The sequence below is a fragment of the Tachyglossus aculeatus genome, chromosome 5 (assembly GCF_015852505.1).
Source record: "Tachyglossus aculeatus isolate mTacAcu1 chromosome 5, mTacAcu1.pri, whole genome shotgun sequence".
Lineage (NCBI taxonomy): Eukaryota > Metazoa > Chordata > Mammalia > Monotremata > Tachyglossidae > Tachyglossus > Tachyglossus aculeatus.
Window position 1 is genome coordinate 79,314,255 of NC_052070.1, and position 23,985 is coordinate 79,338,239.

Below are 23,985 nucleotides of genomic sequence, written 5' to 3' on the forward strand. Positions count from 1 at the left end.
TTGGAGGAGAACACATCTCCAACTGTTGTATCGTACTTTCTCAAGTGCTTAGTACAGCGTTCAGCACACAGGAAGGGCTCAGTAAACACCACTCATTGATTGATTGATTATGGGAGGATAAATGAGTCTTACCTAGATACTAGCAGAATTGTGCAGTTCAGTAGTTCCTTTGAGAAAAAGGGAGTTTAATCAGAAAATGAAACTGCCTGTCTGAAGCCTTAGAGGTTCAATGTAAGAAAAAGAATGTCGAAATAAAATTTCCCCTCCCACCCACAAAGACAGTTAAATATGCGCAGACCATAGGAGTTTGAGTCACAGATTTTGACTTTAGCCTGCTAGGTTATAGCTTTCCTTGAATTCCTGCCAGACTTTATTCCGAACAAACATGCAACTGAGCCATTTAAAAAAAAAAATTAGCTTCAAGACAGTGTTATGGCAGGAATCCAAGTCTGCTGCATCTGGCAGGAATTCTCCCCACCCCCTAACCCCCACCATGCATCTGGCGGGCTTTGTTGGGACAGAATTTGCTTAAGGAAATGAATTGAAGAATCTTGGCCTCCTGGGTTGGAAATGCAAAGTTAAAAGCCTCCAGCATTCCTCTGAGTGGAGTCCTAGAAACCACAGCCTGAGAGAAGACAATAGCTCAGAAGAGGTCATTGACTCAGCTATGGGGCAGACACCAAGCCCAGCGAGGAGGGGTCATGTGAGTTGGACAAAAATGAACCTAAACAGCATGACGTGATCCTCATAAACCCCCTCGTTTTGAGGAGCTTTGGGGTGGGAATGAAATCTCAAAAGCACAGGGGGGGGGGAAAAAATCCCTACTATCCACCTTCAGCCAGCAAACTTGATTCTTGAAAGGCAGCTACGGAAAAGCTAACTGCCCTCTCCAGCAACTAAGATTCTCAAGTTATTTCGGCCCTGCAAAGGATAGAGGGATGAAGCGACCAATTTGAATGTGTCTGTAGCCCATATTATCAGGTCCCCGGGGTCTAGAGCTTTGAGAGCCAATGAGTCAGCGTTGATGGAGTTCTCTAGTGTCAAACGCCCGAACCCCTGGGAGATGCTAATATCGGGAGTTGGATTGCCTTTAAAAATATAAAAATTTAAAATACAATCGAACCAATTGCTGGCATCGAGTCACCACCTGCTGGCCACAGTGCAAACTTGCAAACGGGCAAGGGAAGAATCGTCCTTCCTGCCAAACTCATTTCAGTCCAAGCAGCCCGTGCCCGAGAGGCTGGAAAGCATTTTGAAGGAACAGGCTGAAGCTCTGAAGTCAGGACTACACCAGGAATTGCCGTCAGTCCCAACTGATTTGTTCCCCTTTAAAATTCCAGGGGAGGCAAGATTCCATTCCCATCTGCCTCCCCCGTCGGACTGGGAGTTCTCGGATTGTGTCTACCAACCGGCATCGCGTCGTACTCTCCCAAGTGCTTAGTACGGTACTCTGCGCACGGTGTGTGCTCAGTAAATTCCACTGATTATTGATGCCTAGTGTCAGACTCACTGATCAAGCGCTGAGTACAGTGCTCTGCACATAGTAAGCGCTCAATAAATACGATTGATGAGGATGATCTGGTCTTGGAGTTGAATGGGCTCAAATGGTTGCTTGCAGCATTGATCTGGTCTCCAAGGCCTTCACGGGAATCAGGGAATCCGTTCGGATTCTCTATTTTTTTTTTCAAACTGCTGTGTTCTCTTCTCAATCACATTTATTGAGCGCTGTGTGCAGACCACTGTACTAAGCGCTTGGGAAGTACAAGTTGGCAACATATAGAGACAGTCCCTACCCAACAGTGGGCTCACAGTCTAAAGGTGGAGGTCAGTGGGCAGCTTTTCAAATACTGATGTACATCTCTACTGGGCATGTGGGATAAAGCAATTGCAACGGTGGGTTCTGTTTATTCAGAAGCCCCTAATGAGGTCATCTACCATTAGAGCAGTTCTCTCCCTTGTAGGCTGTGAAGAAGTGTGTGTGTGTGTGTGTGTATGTGTGTGAGAGAGATAAAGACAGATGGAGAAGGCAGCACAGGTCAGTGGGAAAAGCACTGAACTGGGAATCAGGAGACCTAAAAATCTAAGTTCGGCTCTGTCACTACTTGCATAGAGTCCCTTGATTGCTCTAGGCCTCGGTATTTCCATCTGTAAAATGAGGAAAATATCATGTATATTTCTTTTCTAAACAGAGATGTTGGAAGAATTGATGAGACTCAGCTCATGAGGTGCCCTGTGTATGAAAGCCCTCTAGACTGTAAGCTCTTTGTGGGCAGGGAACATGTCTACCAACTCTTTTGCACTGTACCCTCCCAAGGGCTCAGTACAGTGCTTTGCACACAGTCGGTGCTCAATAAATACGATTGAATGAATGAATGAAATGCAATTGATTGAAAATTTGTGAATTACAGACATGAGCTGGCAGATGCTATTGTATTGTACTCACCCAAGCGCGTAATACAGAGCTTTGCGCACAGTAAGTGCTCAGTAAATATGATTGAATAAGTGAATGAAGTTGCCTTAACGTGACCAACGATAATCTATATATGCACACAAGAGGAAGGAGTTTGTGGTCACACATCTGTCTTATCAATCAGTCCTATTGATTGATTCTGTCAATTCTATCAATTCTACTTATTCTGACGACTTTGACAGCTGTCTACATGTTTTGTTTTGTTGTCTGTCTCCCCCTTCTAGACTGTGAGCCCGCTGTTGGGTAGGGACCGTCTCTACGTGTTGCCGACTTGTACTTCCCAAGCGCTTAGTACAGTGCTCTGCACACAGTAAGCGCTCAATAAATACTATTGAATGAATGAATGAATGAGCTGAACCCACCTTGACATTCATGGCTGCTTGAAACAAGACACCGGGAAGGTGACTGGTAAAACTGACCTTTATTGAGGCCTAATTCAGCATCTACCTCTGTGCTCTACATGTATATCCACAGAGACAACACAGCTATCTGGGGACCACCCTGAAAGGACATTCATTCCTTCAGCATCCCCCTGCCCTCCCTGTGTACCCCCACCCCCATCTCTTAACTCCCAAGTTTCAATACACCAGCCCTGAAAGAGAATGCACAGGATTTCTTTGCCTTGAAACATCCCTCTGGTTCCAATGCCTCTCTGAATTCCTCATTACACTGGGTGAGATCGATCAACTGCTGCTGAGCCACAGGCAGACTGCTCTTCCAGTGGGTATACCTGAGAGACACGGCATGGGACCCTGAACTAGAGACCCATTTTGAAGCGGCGGGTTCTTATCAGCACAGTTTCCAGAAATTCATGAAGTGGAGGGAGCCTGGGATCAATGGGAAAGGAGCAAGACACACATCTAGTGGAACTGGCAAAGTCACTTCAGAGAACTCTAGAGTGCCACGCGAATTTCACATTATTCAGAACAGCAAAAACAAGTCTGGGGAGGTAAAGCGGTAAGACGGGTAGTTAGTTCACAGGCAGTAGCATGGAACAGGGCTTTAAAGAGTCAATCGATCAATAGGATTTATCTGGGTGCAGAGCACTGTACTAAACACAAAAACTCCATGAACAGGATAATAGATGTCTTCATTCATTTTGAGTTGCCAGAAAAAACAGCCCAGCAGCTCTCCATCAGGTTACTACAAATGTTCCCAAATACAGTTTTAATAAATATTTAAATAGCTCTTCTGCATACCTTAAGCCAGTCATAAAAATGAAAACAGCCAGTCTCCTAAAATTAATGCCACAGTTCTGGATACGTGAGATGGGTAGATATCTTGGGATCTGGAAGGCCAGCTCTATGCAGGGCCAGAAACTATAGTTTTGGCAGCAGCCCGGCCAATCCCCCCAACACACACACACCACACACACACACCCACACACACAACAGGCTTTGAGAGTCACCTGAAACCCAAGGGACTGTCCACATCCGACCAGGAGACACCCCATCATGGGAGGAAACAGGGCTAAAGCTCAGTCGCTGCTGCCCCTCTCCATCTCTGATACGAAGAGGGAGGTGGGAAGGTAAGAGAGTGAACTAAATTTGGGATGGAAGAGAGGGTTGGAAATACAATTTCCACGACTCCCCGAGACACATTCCAAAATAGAGTGGGGGCCAGCCACTCTCATCTCCTTGTTTTCCAGGGGAGAGGACAGAAGATCTCACGGTTTTTGAATACTGAATTGATGTGATGGCAATATTCATTCAATCGTACTTATTGAGCGCTTACTGTGTGCAGAGCACTGTACTAAGCACTTGGGAAGTACAAGTTGGTAACATAGTATCTCGGAGCAACTCATGCTCAAGATTTTCGGTTTCAGTCTGTTGTTCCTTGCAGGATAATTTTGATCTTACCAAGTTTTGGTGGTTCTGGAGCAGGTAAACTTCATTTGGGAAATTATAGTTTATCCCTCGAGGCTCAAATATTAAATAGATCTATGAAAAGTAGAGAGTTCTCTGTGCTGGCAAGAAAACAACTCATCTCTTTATGTCTGTCCTACCTTGTCGTGGGAGGAGCGATCCCTTCAGAACCCTCTTAGACTCCTCCCCTACCATTATTCATTCTAATATGCTTTCCCTGCTTAGTCCCTTCTCTAAAGGTGCATTATTTCTTGTCTCTCCTTTTCCTCTCTCACAAATCAAGTCCCCAATTGACTCTTCCTTCACTGATTTAGTCACCTTTCTTTGACAACTTTTTTTTTTAAATGAATCATTTCTGAATTCACAGAAAGAAAAAAAAACCTATGCATTTTCCCTTCCTTTTTTCACATTATCTTTCCCCCTGGTTGAGCAAATTAGTATGTCTCTTCTGTATTACGTCAGGGCTAATGGATTCTGTTTCAGATGTGCCCGGGCTCTCCCCGGTGGCCCTCTTTTCTCTCTTGATTAGTTCAGTGAGACCAAAAACCCAGAAAGAATCAATGCAGCAAAAGGGGGGTGCAGACCCCAGGGGGACTAACGCAGGAAGGAACAGCTGATTTTTGATCCCTAGGTAAGATAGAAATGAAAGAGTGCTTGTGGTTTTCGTTCGGTATCGGGCTCTGCTTCAGGTTCGCACTTGGAACTTCCCGGCTTTGGTCATGTATTTTATGCCCTTGAAGGGCTTGTACTTCTCTCCATACATATCCAGACGATTTACTTTCAGTCCTAGGAGAATGAATAAAATGGTGAGACCATGAGTTAGAGATAGGGTGGAGGAAGGAATACAGCCTAAAGGTTTATTGCAGCTCTGTTCCAATGAAGGGACCTACTGTCTTTTATTTATTTTGGTAGTTTGTAAGAAATTTCCGATTACCTCAGTCTTAGGAAGTAGATAGAATGAAGATTTACTATCTTGTCATCTTTGCAACAAATGGGCTTCTGTGAGAGGAGGCAAGGGAGCAGGGGGAAACATGGACTTCCGAACAAAATTTAGAAAGCCTTCCCTTTGGTGAGGCCCCAGTGAGCCAGGTTGAGGAAAGTTTGCTGAGTGGATTTGGGTGGTGGGGCATTAAGGGAACTGATAGAAATGGTGAAAAGTAAAATCCCACATTTTCCAAGTGGCAAATGGAAAATCATCAATATATGCTAAATAGAACCTCACAGGGTTAGGTGTAGGATAGATTTTGGAAAAGAAAAGAACCTATATTTGAGGAATTTACACCCTTGATGGATTCTAACCAAAAGGTTCAGGAAACAACCTAAAGGAGAAGGAGGACAGGAAAGAGGAGGAGGAGAAGAAGGAGGATAAGCAGAAGAATGAGAGAGGCAGGGGTGGGCGATGAGGGGGAGGGGAAGGAGGAGAAGAAGAAAGAGAAGTAGGAGACAAAGATGACAAAGGAGAAGAAAAAAACAAACAAATAAAAACCTCTACTTAGAGCAGCCCCCTCATTCAATTTTGGGCCCAGAACCAATAGTAAAAGACAGGCTTGCAGACGGAAAACCAAAATCACCATTGAAGAATCCAGGTGCATTCCCAAACAACAAACTTTAAGACACAAGACAAAAGCCTTCTCAATTGATAGATCTGGAGATTCCCCAATCAGAGCTCCAGCTACGTCTGTCTCCCTCCGGCTTCACTTTAGGATTAAATCTCAACTACTTCACCAGCCCGCATTCCCTGCTTCAGTCAAAAATGTATATTTTATTTTATAAAAATCAGCATTTTATGAGGAATAAATTGTCAGGATGATTTTACGGGACAATAACTGTGCAGCAGAGAGGCACCTAGGACCTCAAAAAGTTATTCTGGATGCTTATCACCTACCAGAGATTGCCAGTTGCTGGATTTTAAACTGCAGGTTGATTGTGGGGTTCTCGTCAGGTTTGGAAGCCCCAGCTTGGAGGCTCATGGTTCCCTTCAAACTTGGCAGCTTCTGGGGATTTATTTTCCCTACATCCCAGGAGAGCAGCTTCAAAGAGAAAAGGAGAAATGGCACATGATTGACAGGTTAAAGCTACTGGCAGAGGATAGCTTCCTTTATCCTGTTTCAACATGATACGGGAGCACAAAACCCTCTTTCCTTTAAGAGTTTTTGTCTTGTGGAGACCCAGAACTCTTTTCAAACCACTGTGTGTCAATTGTACTTGGGCCACAATCCCACCCTGGTTGGAGGTAGCTGAGTTTTGGGTAACATAGGCTTCTCCTGTTACGTTTCCCCCCAGAAAATGGTGGTTTTTCACTGCCATTTTCGTTAAGGAGCATTTCCTTTAGTGGACCCCTCAAGATCACTTTATCCAAGTGGCCCACTGCCAGTAGGAATCCTCATGCATGGCTCATGCCCTCGGGTGACTCAGGGGGTCCAACTTATCAGTACTCCCCACCCACGGTCTTCTTACCTTCACTACGCTGCTTGCCCCATGTAAAATTAGCATGGAGGTGCTGGGGAAGGGAAGGTATGTGAAGAGTTGGGAGCACATGCACACTTGGGGAAGAGAGGTGAAGTTTCCCAAAGGGCCTCCCCGGTTTCCCTGGGCAGGGTTCCCCAGAGTTGCAAACTGACTCTATGGCACTCCTCATCAAAGGAACTCAGCTTCTGTGGGGAAGAACTATTGTAAAAAGCACTGCAAATCTTCCACTCCCAAATTTCCTGCTTTATAGAGGTCTCTTACCTTTGTGACTGGGTCAAATGTGTGTGCTCCCTGGGAAGGGGTGAGACTCATATTCAGGACCCCTTTGGGCATCTGACTGGTGACAATCACTCCCTCTATAGTCTTCCCCATGGTCTGCTTAGGCCCCACTGTGATTTCAAAGCGTCCCAGGGAGCTGCTATCCCGGAAATTGATGTTATGTTTGACATACACGGGAATTGCCACCAAGCTGGAAAATAAAAAGACATGTCATCGAGGCTGCGAAAACCTGAAAAATCTCACCTTCCACCGTCTTCTCTTGCTAGTTCACCAACGCCCATTATCTCCTCACTGCTAGAGTTTTCCCAATCAACAGGGAATTTGCTAGTCAACAAGCAAATCATAAATCAAGGCACTGTCCCCTCCTTTATCTTTGCAAAAGATGGAGTTTTGTTAACCCAGAGGATTGAGGGGTCACTCTCTTGGTTTTACACTTTCAGCAATTCTGGGTGAGACACTTCACCTTCATGTTTTACTTTCTAAATATGTCAAATGGCGTTAATATTCACAGTCCCCTCTTCCTTACAAAAAAAAGTGGGACCTAAAAGGGACAGGATTTGAGAGGCAATTCAATTGGGGAATAGTACTGTTTTCACTATTTTTCAAAATCTCAAAGATGTTTGGTCTTTGTGCAAATTTGGAAATTTTTTTTCATTTCAATAATTATAATTACTGAGCCCTCACTATGTGCAGACCACTGCACTAAGCACTTGAGACTGTGAGCCCACTGTTGGGTAGGGATTGTCTCTATATGTTGCCAACTTGTACTTCCCAAGCGCTTAGTACAGTGCTCTGCACACAGTAAGCGCTCAGTAAATACGATTGATTGATTGATTGATTGAGAGCATACAACAAAATTAGCAGACATGTTCCTTGCCCATAATGACATAGAAGGGGAGACAGGCATTAATATCAATAAATAATTTATAATATATAATTTAATAAGTGCTGTGGGGTTGAGGGCGGTTCAAATATCAACTGTCCAAAGGTCACAGATCCAAGTGCAAAGAAGGAGAGAGAGCGGGGGGAAAGAGGGCTTAATCAGGGAAGGCCTCTTGGAGGAGATGTGACCTTAATAATACCGATGGTGTTTGTTAAGCGCTTAGAACAGTGCTTTGCACATAGTAAGCGCTTAATAAATGCCATCATTATTATTAAGCCCTTACTCTGTGCCAAGCACGGTTATAATGCTTTCATGGTGGAGAGAGGGGTGGTCTGGCATAGATGGAAGGGGAGGGAGTTGCAGGATAAGGGGAGGATGTGGGAAAGAGGTCGGCTATGATATAGGTGAGATCGGGGCCCAGCGAGTAAGCTGGCGCTAGAGGAGTGGAGTGTGTGGGCTGGACTGTAGTAGGAGATTAGTGAGTTAAGGTAGGATGGGGCAATCTGAGTGTTTTAAAGCCGACGGTAAGGAGTTTCTCTTTGATGCGGAGGTGGATGGGCAACCACTGGAGGTTCTTGAAGAGTGGGGAGACATTAACCGAACGTTTTTGTTGATATATCTAATTCAGATGCCCTCCCTTCTCTCCTCCCCATCCCCACCTCCTCATCCGTCTATAAAATGGCATCTTACTTCTGAGCACTGACGTGGTAGGACAGCAGGCGGAAGTTTCCATCCGGGGGGATGAAGGAGAGGATGCGCTCAGATTCCCAGCGCTTGAAGCGAACACACGGGTGGAAACTCACATCGTCCAGCAACCTGGGGTTCTGAAGTTACCACAAAGGGAAAGGCAAGTCACCCAGAGATAATAATAATGATGATGGGATTTGTTAAGCACTTACTATGTGCAAAGCACTGTCCTAAGCGCTGGGGAGCTTACAAGGTGATCAGGTTGGCCCACGGGGGGCTCACAGTTTTAATCCCCATTTTACAGATGAGGGAACTGAGGCACAGAGAAGTTAAGTGACTTGCCCAAAGTCACACAGCTGACAGTTGGTGGAGCCGGGATTTGAACCGATGACCTCTGACTCCAAAGCCCATGCTCTTTCCACTGAGCCACAGTGGATGAACACCCTCATCTCCATCAGGAAAGATATACAGAGGCTGAGTTGTAGAAATGGACAAAATGTCTTTGATTTCTTAAAACGGTTTCAGCTCTGTGACCCAGTAATAATAATTAAGGTATCTGTTAAGCGCTTACTATGTGTCAACCACTGCTCTAAGTGCTGGGGTAGATTAACACATTAATCTGGTCAGACACAGTCTCTGTTCCACATGAGACTCACAGCCTAAGGTGGAGGGTGAACAGGTACTGAATCCTTATTTTACAACTGAGGAGGAAATTAAGGCACAGAGAAATTAAGTGACTTGCCCTCAGTCACACAGCACGCAGATGGAGGAATCAGAATTAGAACCCAGGTCCTCTGATTCGCAGACCCATGCTTTTTTCCACTGGCCTCGCTGCTTCCCTGGCATTAATTAATCAATTAATCATATTTACTAAGTGCTTACCGTGTGCAGAGCACTTTATTAGGTGCTTGGAAGAACAGCAACATGGACTAATGGATCTGTATCCATGGGCCTAGGAGTCAGAAGGGCCTGGGTTCTAATTCTGACTCCTCCATGGGCAAGTCACTTAATTTCTCTGTGCTTCAGCTACCTCGTCTGTAAAACGGGTTTTAAGTCTGTGAGCCCAATGAGGGACATGGACTGTGTCCAATCTGATTAGCTTGTATATACCCATCACTTAGTACAATGGCTGGTACATAGTAAACACTTAACAAATAAAAAAACAAAAACAAAACAAAAAAACAGAGTTGGTAGACATGTTCCCTGTCCACAACGAGCTCACAATCTAGATGGGAGAGACAAACATTACAATAAATAAAGAATAAATAGAGAAGCAGCGTGGCTCAATGGAAAGAGCCCGGGCTTTGAAGTCAAAGGTCATGGGTTCGAATCCCGGCTCCACCACCTGTCAGGTGTGTGACCTTGGGCAAGTCACTTAACTTCTCTGAGCCTCAGTTCCCTCATCTGTAAAATGGGGATTAAGACTGCGAGCCCCACGTGGGACAACCTGATCAACTTGTATCCCCCCAGCGCTTATGACAGTGCTTTGCACATAGTAAGCGCTTAACAAATGCCATCATTAATTAATTAATTAATTAATTATAGATATGTACATAAGTCTTGTGGGGCTGAGAGAGGGGTGAATAAAGGATTCAAATCCAAGAGCAAGGTTGAGGTAGGCTTTGTGCCTGAACAAGAGATTGGTCTTTTTTTTTCCCAGTTCATCCCATTCTCGGACTTAACAATTTACTATCGCCTGATCTCCCCTCTCAGGTTCGCACCTGGAGAGTTTCTAGACTGTGAGCCCACTGTTGGGTAGGGACTGTCTCTATATGTTGCCAGCTTGTACTTCCCAAGCGCTTAGTCCAGTGCTCTGCACACAGTAAGCGCTCAATAAATACGATTGATTGATTGATTGATTTCCAGTACGCTACCAGTCTTGACTATGGGAAGGAGAGTCAAGCAGAGGCGTACGCATTCCATTCCATGAGAAGCGGCATGGCTCAGTGGAAAGACCATGGGCTTTGGAGTCAGAGGTCATGGGTTCAAATCCCGGCTCCACTGCTTGTCAGCTGTGTGACTTTGGGCAAGTCACTTACCTTTTCTGTGCCTCAGTTACTTCATCTGTCAAATGGGGATTAAGACTATGAGCTCCCAGTGAGACAACCTGATCACCTTGTAATCTCCCCAGCGCTTAGAACAGTGCTTTCCACATAGTAAGCGCTTAACAAATGTCGTCATTATTATTCCTAGCTTGGGCAGTGACTAGTGAGTGAACGGCAATCTGCTATACAAGTCAAAACTCACCTATGCTGGACAGCGGCGGCATGAGAGTCTCGAGGGTGGAGACTCAAGTTTACTGTGCCGAAGAAGGCAATGGTAAACCACTTCTGTATTTTTACCAAGAAAACTAAGGATTCACTACCAGAATGATTGCAGATAAGGCGATTTGGGAGAGATGTGTCCATAGAGTCGCTGTGGGTCAGAGACGACTCAACAGCATAAGACAAAACATTGCCTGATCTAATAGTAATAATGATGGCATTTGTTAAGCGCTTACTATGTGCAAAGCACTGTTCTAAGCACTGGGGAGGTTACAAGGTGATCAGGTTGTCCCACGGGGGGCTAACAGTGTTCATCCCCATTTTACAGATGAGGTAACTGAGGCCCGGAGAAGGGCCAAAGTCACATAGCTGACAGTTGGTGGACTCGGGATTCAAACCCATGACCTCTTACTCCAAAGCCATTGAGCCATGCTGCTTCTCCACCTACTCTTTCCTACCACCCATATCTCAGACCCAGCCCTTTACCATGAAGGAAAGTGTGAGGTCAGGCATCCCGGTCAGCTTAACACAGGCATCAATCACGCCCTGGATCTCGGCGGTAATCGTGGAACCTGTTCCCAAAGGGAAAACAAGAGACTATCACTGACCAATCGAAACATCATCATTCTACCTCAAAATGCAATAAACTGGAAGATCTGTTTAATTACAAACTACTTGAAGATACGGACCCTTCTAGTGTATGTTCCCACGCATCTAGTATAGTGCTCCATTCCCAGCAGAGCCTCAAGAAATGTTGTTAATGATGAGGTGGAAGTTCTACTGTGGTTACAGGGTCTTTAATATAAAAATAACTTCCTGCAAAATTCTGGGGTCCGTTGTTCTGGTTCTAACATGAGAGTACACACACTCAATTCCAGGGACCAGTTCCTACAGAGTAAAATACCTTAGGCAAAGTGACACTTTACAAAGGAAAATCTGTTCAACTGATTGATTGCTTTTCCCTTCTCTTTTATGTGCTTTTGGATTTAGAACAAGAACAACCCTAATGAAAGAGCCTTCTCGTCCAAGGGAACTAGCTGCCCTAAATGCCAGTAGCAAATTTATTTTGGATCATGAAAATCAGTTACTGGGAAATTCAAGCCAAAAACCTAAGGGCACACCTAAGTGATAAATGACTCTTCACCCAGCCACAAGCCAACATTACAGAAAGGGCAAAGGGGGGATTATTTTACCTATCAATAATCAATGCTCAAGCGGAGGATAAAAATTATTCACCTCTTTCTCAAAGACACGGCTGAGATCAAACACAGTAGCACATACCTGACTTGTCAATGATGGAATCAATCTCCTCAATCACATCAAAATATGCCTCATTATTGGTATATTTCACCCCAGTCCGTCTCCACGGCACTACGGAGAGCTGTCCTGTAGGAAGTTGGTCACCCACGTTGGTGCTTCCTGAAATAATTGGAAACATTACGATAGTACAGAAAAGGACATATCTTTCATTTAAACAGCATGAAAGGGGCAGGCAGTTGGATTATTGATGTTTTTAGCCACACCATCAACATGGATAAAATTCATTTTTGGTTGGGTCTTGGATTGAGGCAGAATAAATACAGCAAGACAGAATCCTAATACACAGACATTTCAAGCCACCAAAAGTAACCTGAACTCCAAAGCCCTAAAAGAATTCAGTTACAATCCTGATGTCCTGATACTACCAGCAGGTAAAACAGAGGCAACAGCAGTGATTTTCACCAGATGATACCAAAATCTTGGACTTTCTCAATGATGCCAACTCAAAACACAAAACCAAACAAAAAAAGTGATAACTCGAGATCAAACCTCCAAAGTAAATCACAAGAATTGGAACAGTCTCAACCATGTGGTTCAAACATACCTCATTCCAACTGAAAAATCTTCAAGGATTCCAAAATTCAGTCACTCATTCAATTACGCAACAGTATTTACTGGGGTGCTTACTGTGTGCAGTGAAATGTGGTGTTGAAGAAGGCTTTGGCAAACACCATGGACGGCCCGAAAAACAAACAAATGGATTTGGGAGCAAATTAAGCTCAAGTGGTTTTTGGAAGGCCAAATGACTCGAGTTAGATTAGCACATTTGGGGCACATAATCAGGAGGACTAATTCTCTGGAGAAGACACCAATGCTAAGAAAAGTCCAGGGAAAATGTGGAAGAGGCTGGCCAGCAGCTGGATGGATAGAAACCATAACAAAGATAAAGGAAGAACAGTTAACAAGGTTATAGATTATGGCAGAAGACAGGACATTTTGAAGAAAATATATCCCTAGAGTCACTGTGAATCAGAAATAACTCAATGACACGTAATAATAATAATAACACTGTGTGCAGAGCACTGTACTAAGTGCTCGTGGGAGTACAACAGAAGATGCACAAAACCAACATTTTCGTATGTCCAATAAAAAAAGGGCTTTAACTGCCCTACTCAAGCATTCACTGTAATCTGCCATCGGCAAAAGCCTTATTACCACTCTCCATTGAAGAGGCCAGATCTCATAAATGTGTGTGTATTCATATACATATGAATATATACGTACATATATGTATATGTATGTACAATCAGCAAACTTCATAGGCAGGCTGAAACAATGGATGGCTTGCTAAGACCATTTGCTAGTGATCCTGTGAGAAGCAGCATGGCCTAGTGGATAAAGCACAGACCTGGGGGTCAAAGGACCTGGGTTCTAATCCCACTTCCATAACTTGTCTGCTGTGTGACCTTGGGCAAATTGCTTAACTTCTCTGTGCTTCAATTACCACATCTTTAAAATGGGGAGTAAGACTGTGAGTCCCATGTGGTACAGGGATGGTGATTAGCTTGTATCTACCCTGCCATTTAGTACAGTGCCTAGACCACAATAAGTGCTTATCCAATGCCATAAAAAAAATCCTCTTCCTAGATGCTTTGGTAAACCCAAACTTAGACAACACCTTGGAACAAACTGACTAAAGCAAACCAACCCACAAAAATTGATAACTGAATGCTGACCTTATTATCTACCAGCCCAAGTCTGGTTTTGCCTGCTCACTGGGCAATATACTCGCAACCTGACCACTGCAATTGACCAGGGATATTCATTAAAATCATGATTTCGAAGCAAGCACTTGTCTGAATAGTTTTTCTAAAGCCCACGGCCAGCGAGAGAGAGAGAGAGAGAGAGAGAGAGAGAGAGAGAGAGAGAGAGAGAGAGAGAGAGAGAGAGAGAGAGAGGGAGATCCAGACAAACATGAGCCCAAAACATCAGCACAGCTAACATAGAGAAGAGGGACAATAGACCAGATTATCCAATCAAACCCGGTACCAAAACATCACTAGAAGACTGAAGAACAATGAATGATGAATATCCCCAGAAGCCTGGTAGGTCTTGGAGATATTTTGTGGCTCTTCTGAATGCTGAATGCTGACCTCATTATCTACCAGCCCAAATCTGGTTTTGCCTGCTCACTGGGCAATATACTCGCAACCTGACCACTCCAATTGACCAGGGATATTCATTAAAATCATCATTTCGAAGCAAGCACTTGTCTGAATAGTTTTTCTAAAGCCCACAGAGAGAGAGAGAGAGAGAGAGAGAGAGAGAGAGAGAGAGAGAGAGAGAGAGAGAGAGATATCCAGAAAAACATGAGCCCAAAACATCAGCACAGCTAACATAGAGAAGAGGGACAATGGACCAGATTAACCAATCAAACCCCATACCAAAACATCACTAGAAGACTGAAGAACAATGAATGATGAATATCCCCAGAAGCCTGATAGGTCTTGGAGATATTTTGTGGCTCTTCTTCCTGACCATATACGGGCTAGGCAGGGCAAAAGATATCTCTGATAGCAAGACTATATCTATGGGGTGGAGAAAGGGACCAGGACACCACCATCAACCTTGGTACAACACACAGAGGAAAAGGTTCAGAGCATCAGCTATAAAGGCAACCAGACCATCACCCAGATGAACCAACTGAGATGGTGGTCCTGGCTATTCTGCTTCTAAATTAACCAAAGGCAGAGCCAGACAGTCAGAGAGTAGCACTGTTTCCGCATAAAGACCCTATTTAAGAATTTACGCTATAAAATCACTCTCTACTTCAATAATCTACACTTGCCTAAAATGTAACTACTGAAATGGTGCCCATTACTGATGTCTGTTTCCACTCTTTGACTTGCACACCTTGGGATATCTGACAGATCCAGGTGTGAATGGGTTCGTGGGCGCGTTGGGTATGTTCACACTCCAAGACCTCGTCACTTCACAGCCTCTCCCAAAGCAAATTGAGAGTTGGGGGTTCAATGAAAACTAAAGGTGGAGCGTCTCTTTTAGTTCCTTGCCAGATAAAAGGACATCTACTAGTTCCCGTGTTCATGAGGCGAAATGAAAGAAAAATCACTAAATCTCAGATCCTGTGAGATACCACCGGATTTAAGAGCTGCTGACTTACAATCGGGATACCATTCTCTACCCTCCATTTCCCAGGCCTTTTTAAACTGTAGGAAAGAATACGATCCATGCACTCAGCACTTTAACAAAGTGATTGCCATGGATTTCTGGGAAGTGGTTCTCAGGAGATTAATTTCAGGTACTGTACAGGGCATTCGAGGCTTTATAATTTTAAGTTCCTCATTCTTCATAAAAAAAAACCAGACAAATACGAACAAAGCCACAGACAGAGTCCATCATCTCACTCCCGGAGGGCTGAAAACATAGTGTTCCGTCCAAGAAACTTGAAATGCTCTTTGGCAACAATATATTCTTTCCAGCTGTGCTCAAAAGGAGAGGATATTAAAAATATAAATATCAAACTGAACATCTGGTATGAACTCTGTGGCCTAGTAGATAAAGCTGGGGCCTGGGAAGGACCTGGGTTTTAATCCCACCCAGCTCTGCCATTTGTCTGCTGTATGACCTTGGGCAAGTCACTTGATATCTCTGTGACTCAGTTACCTCTTCTGTAAACTGGGGATTAAGACTGTGATCTAAAGCCTGGGTGGGCCACGGACTGTGTCCCACCTGATTAGCTTGTATCTACCCCGGCGCTTAGTTCCGTGCCCGACACCCAGTAAGCGCTTAACAAATACTATGAGAAAAACAACAATATAAATTCTTTGCTTGAGGTCTGAACATCGATGCCTAAACTCAGCCTCACTGGAGATTACTTCACTTTTCCCCATACCTGTGATAGTGTTGACAACGGTTCGCAAGATGGTGGGAGGTTTTATCAGCTCCTTCAGGATATTTGATTCGGTAGCCAGTGGGAACCCATTATCAAGCATCTCCTCCAGCACTTCATAAACCACAACGACATTGTCTTTGATCACTACTTCTGAACAGACTCCAAAATAATCCTGTAGAAGACAGAACCTTAAATTAGTCAATGGTAAAAAAAGGAACTAAAATAATATTTCAAAAGACACAGATTTGATCTTGCTTAGACTGTTTTACGATCAACTTTTCTAAGGTTTTTAATATCTGCTTTCAAAAAGATAGGGCTCTTTTCCACTCTTCTATTTTCAAATTCCAAAAAGGGAATGGGATTCCTGAAAACCTGCTCTGAAAGTCATCTAATCTTTCAGTATTCAAAGCCAAGCCCAGTCCACATCTGTTAGTAAATTTCATTTATCAGAACAATAAATACCATGGAATTGAAAGACCCACCTGATCATTGATGGCTTTTTAAAAGCACAGATCAGTGCCACTCATTGAGCACTTACTGTGGGCACAGCTCTGTAATAAATGCTTGGGAGAGTACAACGCAACAGAGACAGATGTTAAGCGCTTAGTACAGTGCTCTGCACACAGTAAGCGCTCAATAAATACGATTGATGAACAGAGTTGGAAACTGTGGATATGTTTAAAGGAAAAAGTGAATTACTATCTAGACTATCATTATTTTCAACTCCACAAAGGAATTTAGGTCAATTTCTGAGATTTTTTTTTACATCAGACAGACTTTTAGCTGTTTAGCACTTGGAAGAATCATTCCAAAGTCAAACAGCCATACACAACTGGCAATTCAGTAGACAATAAAAACTATTACAACAATACCCCGGGGCTTTATCCTTTGGGCTCTCTACTTACCATCTTACAGTCCGAGACATCTAACTAAGGGCTTGCCTATTTATAGCTGTAAAAGAATCCAAAATAATAAACTCTAAAGCCAAACTTCAAAACGAACCACTTAATTTAACGTCCCTCAATTCCTCTGTGGTTTTAACTAGATAAAATAACCCCTGCCACTTCCTGCTTCGTACTGTTACGCAACGCTGCTATATGGATGTTAACCAGCCGTCATCTTCCACCAAAAAGCCCGTTAGTTTTCAGGATTGGGGGAAATTGTGAACGTAGAAATCTAAGGAAGGAACTGCCCTTCTGTGGGTTTGGTTAGGGTGATTACAAATCAGAGCTGAAGGGTTCTAGCCCCAACACTGCCATTTACTGTGTCTTACAAATTCCTTCTGCAACTTTCTAGCCCTCATACCTTCCAAACTAGTGAAGAGGCTAATGCTCATTATGAAACTTACAGTTCTGAGACCTCGGAATGCCAGGCCTATAGGAGTACAGGATGATTTTTCAAAATGTCTTGGTTGAACTGGACAGGGCACTTTGGGATTCTTTCGGATGAAGGATGCCGTACACACGGTCATATGATGGCAGATACAATACAGAGGCTCTCTGACCAGCTTTGTTCTTTTTTTAATCTAAATGTCTCAGTTCCCCTTTCACGTTCCTGCCACACATTCCCCATCTAAGCCTTCAGAACTCACATGACTCAGAAGTCGAAATTAAAAGCCCTCAGCTTCCCATCGTGACGAAGATTTATCACGGGGGTTAACAGGACAGCCTGTCTCCCCGAGGATTCTGCAGTCAGAAGTCAAGAGCCTGGCAAAATCCCTACTCTGAAACCCTCTGACCCGAGTGGTGCCGATGTCCTGATGGGACTCACCATTTTCCTTGAAACTTCTATCCTAACCCTAAAGAAAAAGGCAAAACAGAGCACTTTCCCTGGTTAAATTTACACGTTCACTCAAATTCTTGCAAGAACAGACACCCGCCGGGATGATCCGCTATTCAGTTTCTATTTGCAACAAGATCTTGCGCCTATTTCAGTTCCATCCAAGGGCTGAGGACAATCGACCAGTGGTATTTATTGAGCACTTACTGCGTGCAGACCACTGTCCTAAGCACTTGGGAGAGTACAACAGAGTTGGTAGTAGATACCTTTCCTGCCCCCAAAGAGTTTATAGAATGGAAGCGGAGACAGATGTTAATATAAATCAATAAATTATGGATTGTATATAAGTGCTATGGGGCTAAAGGTGGGGTGAATAGCAAGTGCTTATAGGGTACAGATCCAAGTGCATAGGTGACACAGAATGGAGGAGGCCTCAGGGAAAAGGAGGGCTTAAATCCTGGAAGGTCACGACTCTTTCGATCCATAGGCTCAGTGGAAATAGCATGGGCTTTGGAGTCAGATGTCATGGGTTCAAATCCTGGCTCTGTCAATTGTCAGCTGTGTGACTTTCAGCAAGTCACTTAACTTCTCTGCGCCTCAGTTCCCTCATCTGGCAAATGGAGCTGAAGACTGCGAGCCCCCCGTGGGGCAACCTGATCAACTTGTAACCGCCCCAGCGCTTAGAACAGTGCTTTGCACATAGTAAGAGCTTAATAAATGCCATTATTATTATTATTATTATTAAATTGGGCACAGGTTGCTTTGTCCAAGGCCGTGATTATAACTAACAATAGCCAAGTCATTTCCTTTCTTGTTCTAATTAATTCTTCCCTCGCTTTTTCGATGTAGGCATCTAAAGCAGAAACATAAAAATGACGTTTTCAAAGTAATTTAAATTAAATCTCCAGGGCTGAAAAGATATTGGATTTTCAACTGAGTCCATCCCGTCGTATTAGAATGCTCTCCCATTCAAGGTCCAAAGTCCGAAGCAGTGTGGTTTAATGGCAGGAGCCCGGGCTTGGGAGTCAGAGGTTGTGAGTTCTAATCCCTCCTCTGCCACTTGTCAGCTGTGTGACTTTGGGCAAGTCACTTCACTTCTCCGTGCCTCAGTTACCTCATCTGTAAAATGGAGATAAAGACTGGGAGCCCCACGCGGGATGACCTGATAACCTTGTACTACCCCAGTGCTTAGAACGGTGTTTGGCACATACTAAGCGCTTAACAAATATCATCATCATCCAAAGTAATCCCATTTATCCTAGATAAGTTGATGTTGGATAGAAAGACAACTCTCATCAGTTTTGAAGCAGAAGGTCTGCTGGTGAGGGCAGTCACAGGGGTTCGCTGGTCTCATTTCGTCATACTTTCATTCATTCGATCGTATTTATTGAGCGCTTACTGTGTGCAGAGCACCATACTAAGCGCTTGGGAAGTACAAGTCGGCAACATATAGGGATGGTCTCTTCCCAACATATCATATGCATAGCAGACGGTGGAAATTAACTATGAAAATAACAAAATTCTACATGGAATCGATCAATCAGTGGCATTTATTAAGCACTTACTATGTGCAGAGCACTGTTCTAAGCTCTTGGGAGAGCACAGCAGCAGATAAATTAGCAGACATATTCCCTGCCCATACTGAGGCTTTGAAAGAAGCAGCCTGGCTCAGTGGAATAGAGCCCGGGCTTTGGAGTCAGGGGTCATGGGTTCGAATCCCAGTTCGGCCAACTGTCAGCTATGTGACTTTGGGCAAGTCACTTAACTGCTCTGTGCCTCAGTTCCCTCATCTGTAAAATGGGGATTCAAACCGTGAGCCCCCCCGTGGGACAACCTGATCTCCTTGTAACCTCCCCAGCGCTTAGAACAGTGCTTTGCACACAGTAAGCGCTGGATAAATGCCGTCGTTATGATTATTATTATCTGGAAGGGAAACACCTCGCATTCACCCACCTGAAATGTGTCCACCACACGATGCAAAAACTCAATGACGAACAGCGGCGGCACCTCCGTCTGGATCACGGCCACAAAGAAAATTTTGTGGCGGTAGACACTCAAGAGGTAGTGGTGAGGGGTTGGGATCACAGGAGGGACATTTTCCGCCTCGGTGGCTCGCTCTTGGGCCTCAAAAAAGTAATCACAAACAGAACGGCTGACCACGCTTTTCCAGTGCTTCTCAAGGAAAATATCCCCGGAGGAATTGATCAGAAACAGGCTGTGAATCATGGCTGAAATCACCAGGTGAGGGAGGAAACGCTTTTTCCGCCTAAAAGGGGAATTTCACCCTGCAAAACAAAAAAAAAATGAGTCAAGAAATGAGGTGATGAACCACTTGGCAGAAGTTGTCCACAGCTCACCCATTCAGCGGGAACTTTTGATTATATGGCGATTTGTACCCCTCTAGACGAGAAAGAGCAGTCCAGACTACTTGCGCTGAGACAACTTCAGCCTCAAGTCCTGCTTCATTCATTCATTCATTCACTCATTCATTCATTCAATCGTATTTTTTGAGCGCTTACTGAGCGCAGAGCACTGTACTGAGCGTTTGGGAAGGCACGATACAGCAGTAAAGAGGGACAATCGCTGCCTGCTTCACACAGCCACTTCATTCATTCATTCAATCATATTTGTGTGAGCGATTACTGAGAGCAGAGCGCTGTACTGAGCGCTCGGGAAAGCACAATACAGCAGTAAAGAGGGACAATCCCTGCCCGCTTCACACAGCCACTTCCTTCATTCATTCATTCAATCGTATTTGTTGAGCGCTTACTGAGTGCAGAGCACTGTATTGAGCACTTGGGAAAGTACAATACAGCAATAAAGAGGGACAGTCCCTGCCTGCTTCACAAAGCCCCTTCATTCATTCAGTCATATTTATTGAGCGCTTAATGGGTGATTCGTATTTATTGAGCGCTTCCCGTGTGCAGAGCACTGTACTAAGCGCTTGGGAAAGTACGATACAGCAATAAAGAGGGACAGTCCCTGCCCGCTTCACAGAGCCACTTCATTCATTCATTCAATCACATTTATTGAGCACTTAATGGGTGATTCGTATTTATTGAGCGCTTCCCGTGTGCAGAGCACTGTACTAAGCGCTTGGGAAGTCCAAGTCGGCAACATACAGAGATGGTCCCTACCCAACAACGGGCTCCCAGTCTAGAAGGGGGGAAACAGACAACAAAACAGAACATGGAGACGGGTAGACGATTGAATGAAGGGTGGCAGGAGGGAAATGGGGGGCTCCTCTTGGAGGGGAAGGGGATCGGCCCCGCTTCCTCTCCATCCCTCACCCCAAGGTGGGCCAGGGGGAGGCAGACAACCAAACTTGTAGGTTCCCAAGCGCTTAGTCCAGTGCTCTGCACTCGGTAAGTGCTCAATAAACACGATTGAATGAATGACAACAAAACATGGAGACAGACGATTGAATGAAGGGTGGCAGGAGGGAGATGGGGGGCACCTCTTGGAGGGGAAGGGGACCGGCCCTGCTTCCTCTCCATCCCTCACCCTGAGGTGGGCCAGGGGGAGACAGACAAAATTTGTAGTTCCCAAGCGCTTAGTACAGTGCTCTGCACTCGGTAAGCACTCAATAAACACGATGGAATGAATGACAACAAAACATGGAGACAGACGATTGAATGAAGGGTGGCAGGAGGGAGATGGGGGGCACCTCTTGGAGGGGAAGAGGACCGGCCCTGCTTCCTTCCTCTCCATCCCTCACCCCGAGGTGGGTCAGGGGGAGACAAGCAAAACTTGTCCTTCCCAAGCGCTTAGTACAGTGCTCTGCACTGGGTAAGCACTCAATAAATACGATGGAATGAATGAATGAATGCAAACAGAACATGGGGACAGGTAGACGATTGAATGAAGGGTGTCAGGAGGGAGATGGGGGGCACCTCCGTCCGTCCATCCGTGTCAATCAATCAATCAATCGCATTTATTGAGCGCTTACTGTGGGCAGAGCACTGGACTAAGCGCTTGGGAAGTCCAAGTTGGCAACATATAGAGACAGTCCCTACCCAACAGTGGGCTCACAGTGTAAAAGGGGGAGACAGAGAACAAAACCAAACATACTAACAAAATAAAATAGAATAGATATGTACAAGTAAAATAAATAAATAGAGTAACAAATATGTACAAACATATATACATATATACAGGTTGTAGGTTCCCAAGCGCTTAGTCCAGTGCTCTGCACTCGGTAAGCGCTCAATAAATACGATTGAATGAATGACAACAAAACATGGAGACAGACGATTGAATGAAGGGTGGCAGGAGGGAGATGGGGGGCACCTCTTGGAGGGGAAGGGGATCTCCATCCCTCACCCCGAGGTGGGCCGGGGGAGACAGACAACAAAACGTGTACTTCCCAAGTGCTTAGTCCAGTGCTCTGCACTCGGTAAGCGCTCAATAAATACGATGGAATGAATGACAACAAAACATGGAGACAGACGACTGAATGAAGGGTGGCAGGAGGGAGATGGGGGGCACCTCTTGGAGGGGAAGGGGACCAGCCCTGCTTCCTCTCCATCCCTCACCCCGAGGTGGGCCAGGGGGAGGCAGACAACAAAACTTGTATCATCATCATCATCATCAATCGTATTTATTGAGCGCTTACTGTGTGCAGAGCACTGTACTAAGCGCTTGGGAAGTCCAAGTTGGCAACATATAGAGACAGTCCCTACCCAACAGTGGGCTCACAGTGTAAAAGGGGGAGACAGAACAAAACCAAACATACTAACAAAATAAAATAGAATAGATATGTACAAGTAAAATAAATAAATAAATAAATAGAGTAACAAATATGTACAAACATATATACAGGTTGTAGGTTCCCAAGCGCTTAGTCCAGTGCTCTGCACTCGGTAAGCGCTCAATAAATACGATTGAATGAATGACAACAAAACATGGAGACAGACGATTGATTGAAGGGTGGCAGGAGGGAGATGGGGGGCACCTCTTGGAGGGGAAGGAGATCTCCATCCCTCACCCCGTGGTGGGCCAGGGGGAGACAGACAACAAAACTTGTACTTCCCAAGCGCTTAGCACAGTGCTCTGCACTCGGTAAGCGCTCAATAAATACGATTGAATGAATGAATGAAAACAGAACATGGAGACAGGTAGACGATTGAATGAAGGGTGTCAGGAGGGAGCATCCGTGGCAATCAATCAATCAATCGTATTTATTGAGCGCTTACTCTGTGCAGAGCACTGGACTAAGCGCTTGGGAAGTCCAAGTTGGCAACATCTAGAGACGGTCCCTACCCAACAGTGGGCTCACAGTCTAGAAGGGGGGAGACAGAGAACAAAACCAAACATACTAACAAAATAAAATAAATAGAATAGATATGTACAAGTAAAATAAATAAATAAATAGAGTAACAAATATGTACAAACATACATACAGGTTGTAGGTTCCCAAGCGCTTAGTCCAGTGCTCTGCACTCGGTAAGCGCTCAATAAATACGATTGATGATAAAAGGGGGAGACAGAGAACAAAACCAAACCTACTAACAAAATAAAATAAATAGAATAGATATGCAGAAGTAAAATAAATAGGGTAACAAATATGTACAAACATACATTGCTTTGCACATAGTAAGCGCTTAATAAATGCCATTATTATCATTATTATTATAAAAAATTATAAAAGGGGGAGACAGAGAACAAAACCAAACATACTAACAAAATAAAATAAATAGAATAGATATGGACAGGTAAAATAAATAAATAAAGAGTAATAAATATGTACCAACATATATCCCCATATACAGGTGCTGTGGGGAAGGGATGGAGAGGGGGAGAGGGGGGAAGGGGGTGATGCCCACCTGTCCCGGAGCGCGCCGTGGCCGTGTCGGTGGCGTCCCGCTAGAGGCCGTTTTGACAGGCAGGTCCACCGCCCTCGCCGCTGATTGGCCGCTCCGGAGGCGCCCCGCCCGGGCCCAGAGAGGGCGCAGCCCGCGATTGGCCGCCGCCGCTCTCGCTCCTCTCCGGTTGGCTGCTCCCCGCGAGGCAGGGCGCCCCCTCGAGCCCCGCTGATTGGGCGGGCCGCGGGCCCCGCCCTCCTCTGATTGGTGGACGCGGGCCCCGCTCGCTGCGGGGTCGGGCTGGGCGCCGCG

At 44.8% G+C, this 23,985-nt stretch overlaps 1 protein-coding gene across 1 annotated transcript; it reads right to left on the reverse strand.

Moving 5' to 3' along the window:
- Positions 1–2,872: 2,872 nt before the first annotated feature.
- Positions 2,873–23,726, reverse strand: AP3M2 (adaptor related protein complex 3 subunit mu 2). The gene is made up of 9 exons (XM_038747035.1): positions 23,695–23,726; positions 19,823–20,154; positions 16,091–16,262; positions 12,199–12,336; positions 11,404–11,489; positions 8,657–8,790; positions 7,066–7,273; positions 6,221–6,365; positions 2,873–5,121 (listed from the first exon to the last, which is right to left on the reverse strand). Exons 2-9 carry the CDS (start codon positions 20,093–20,095, stop codon positions 5,021–5,023), a joined length of 1,257 nt encoding a protein of 418 aa, XP_038602963.1. The 5' UTR covers positions 20,096–20,154; positions 23,695–23,726; the 3' UTR covers positions 2,873–5,020.
- Positions 23,727–23,985: the final 259 nt, after the last annotated feature.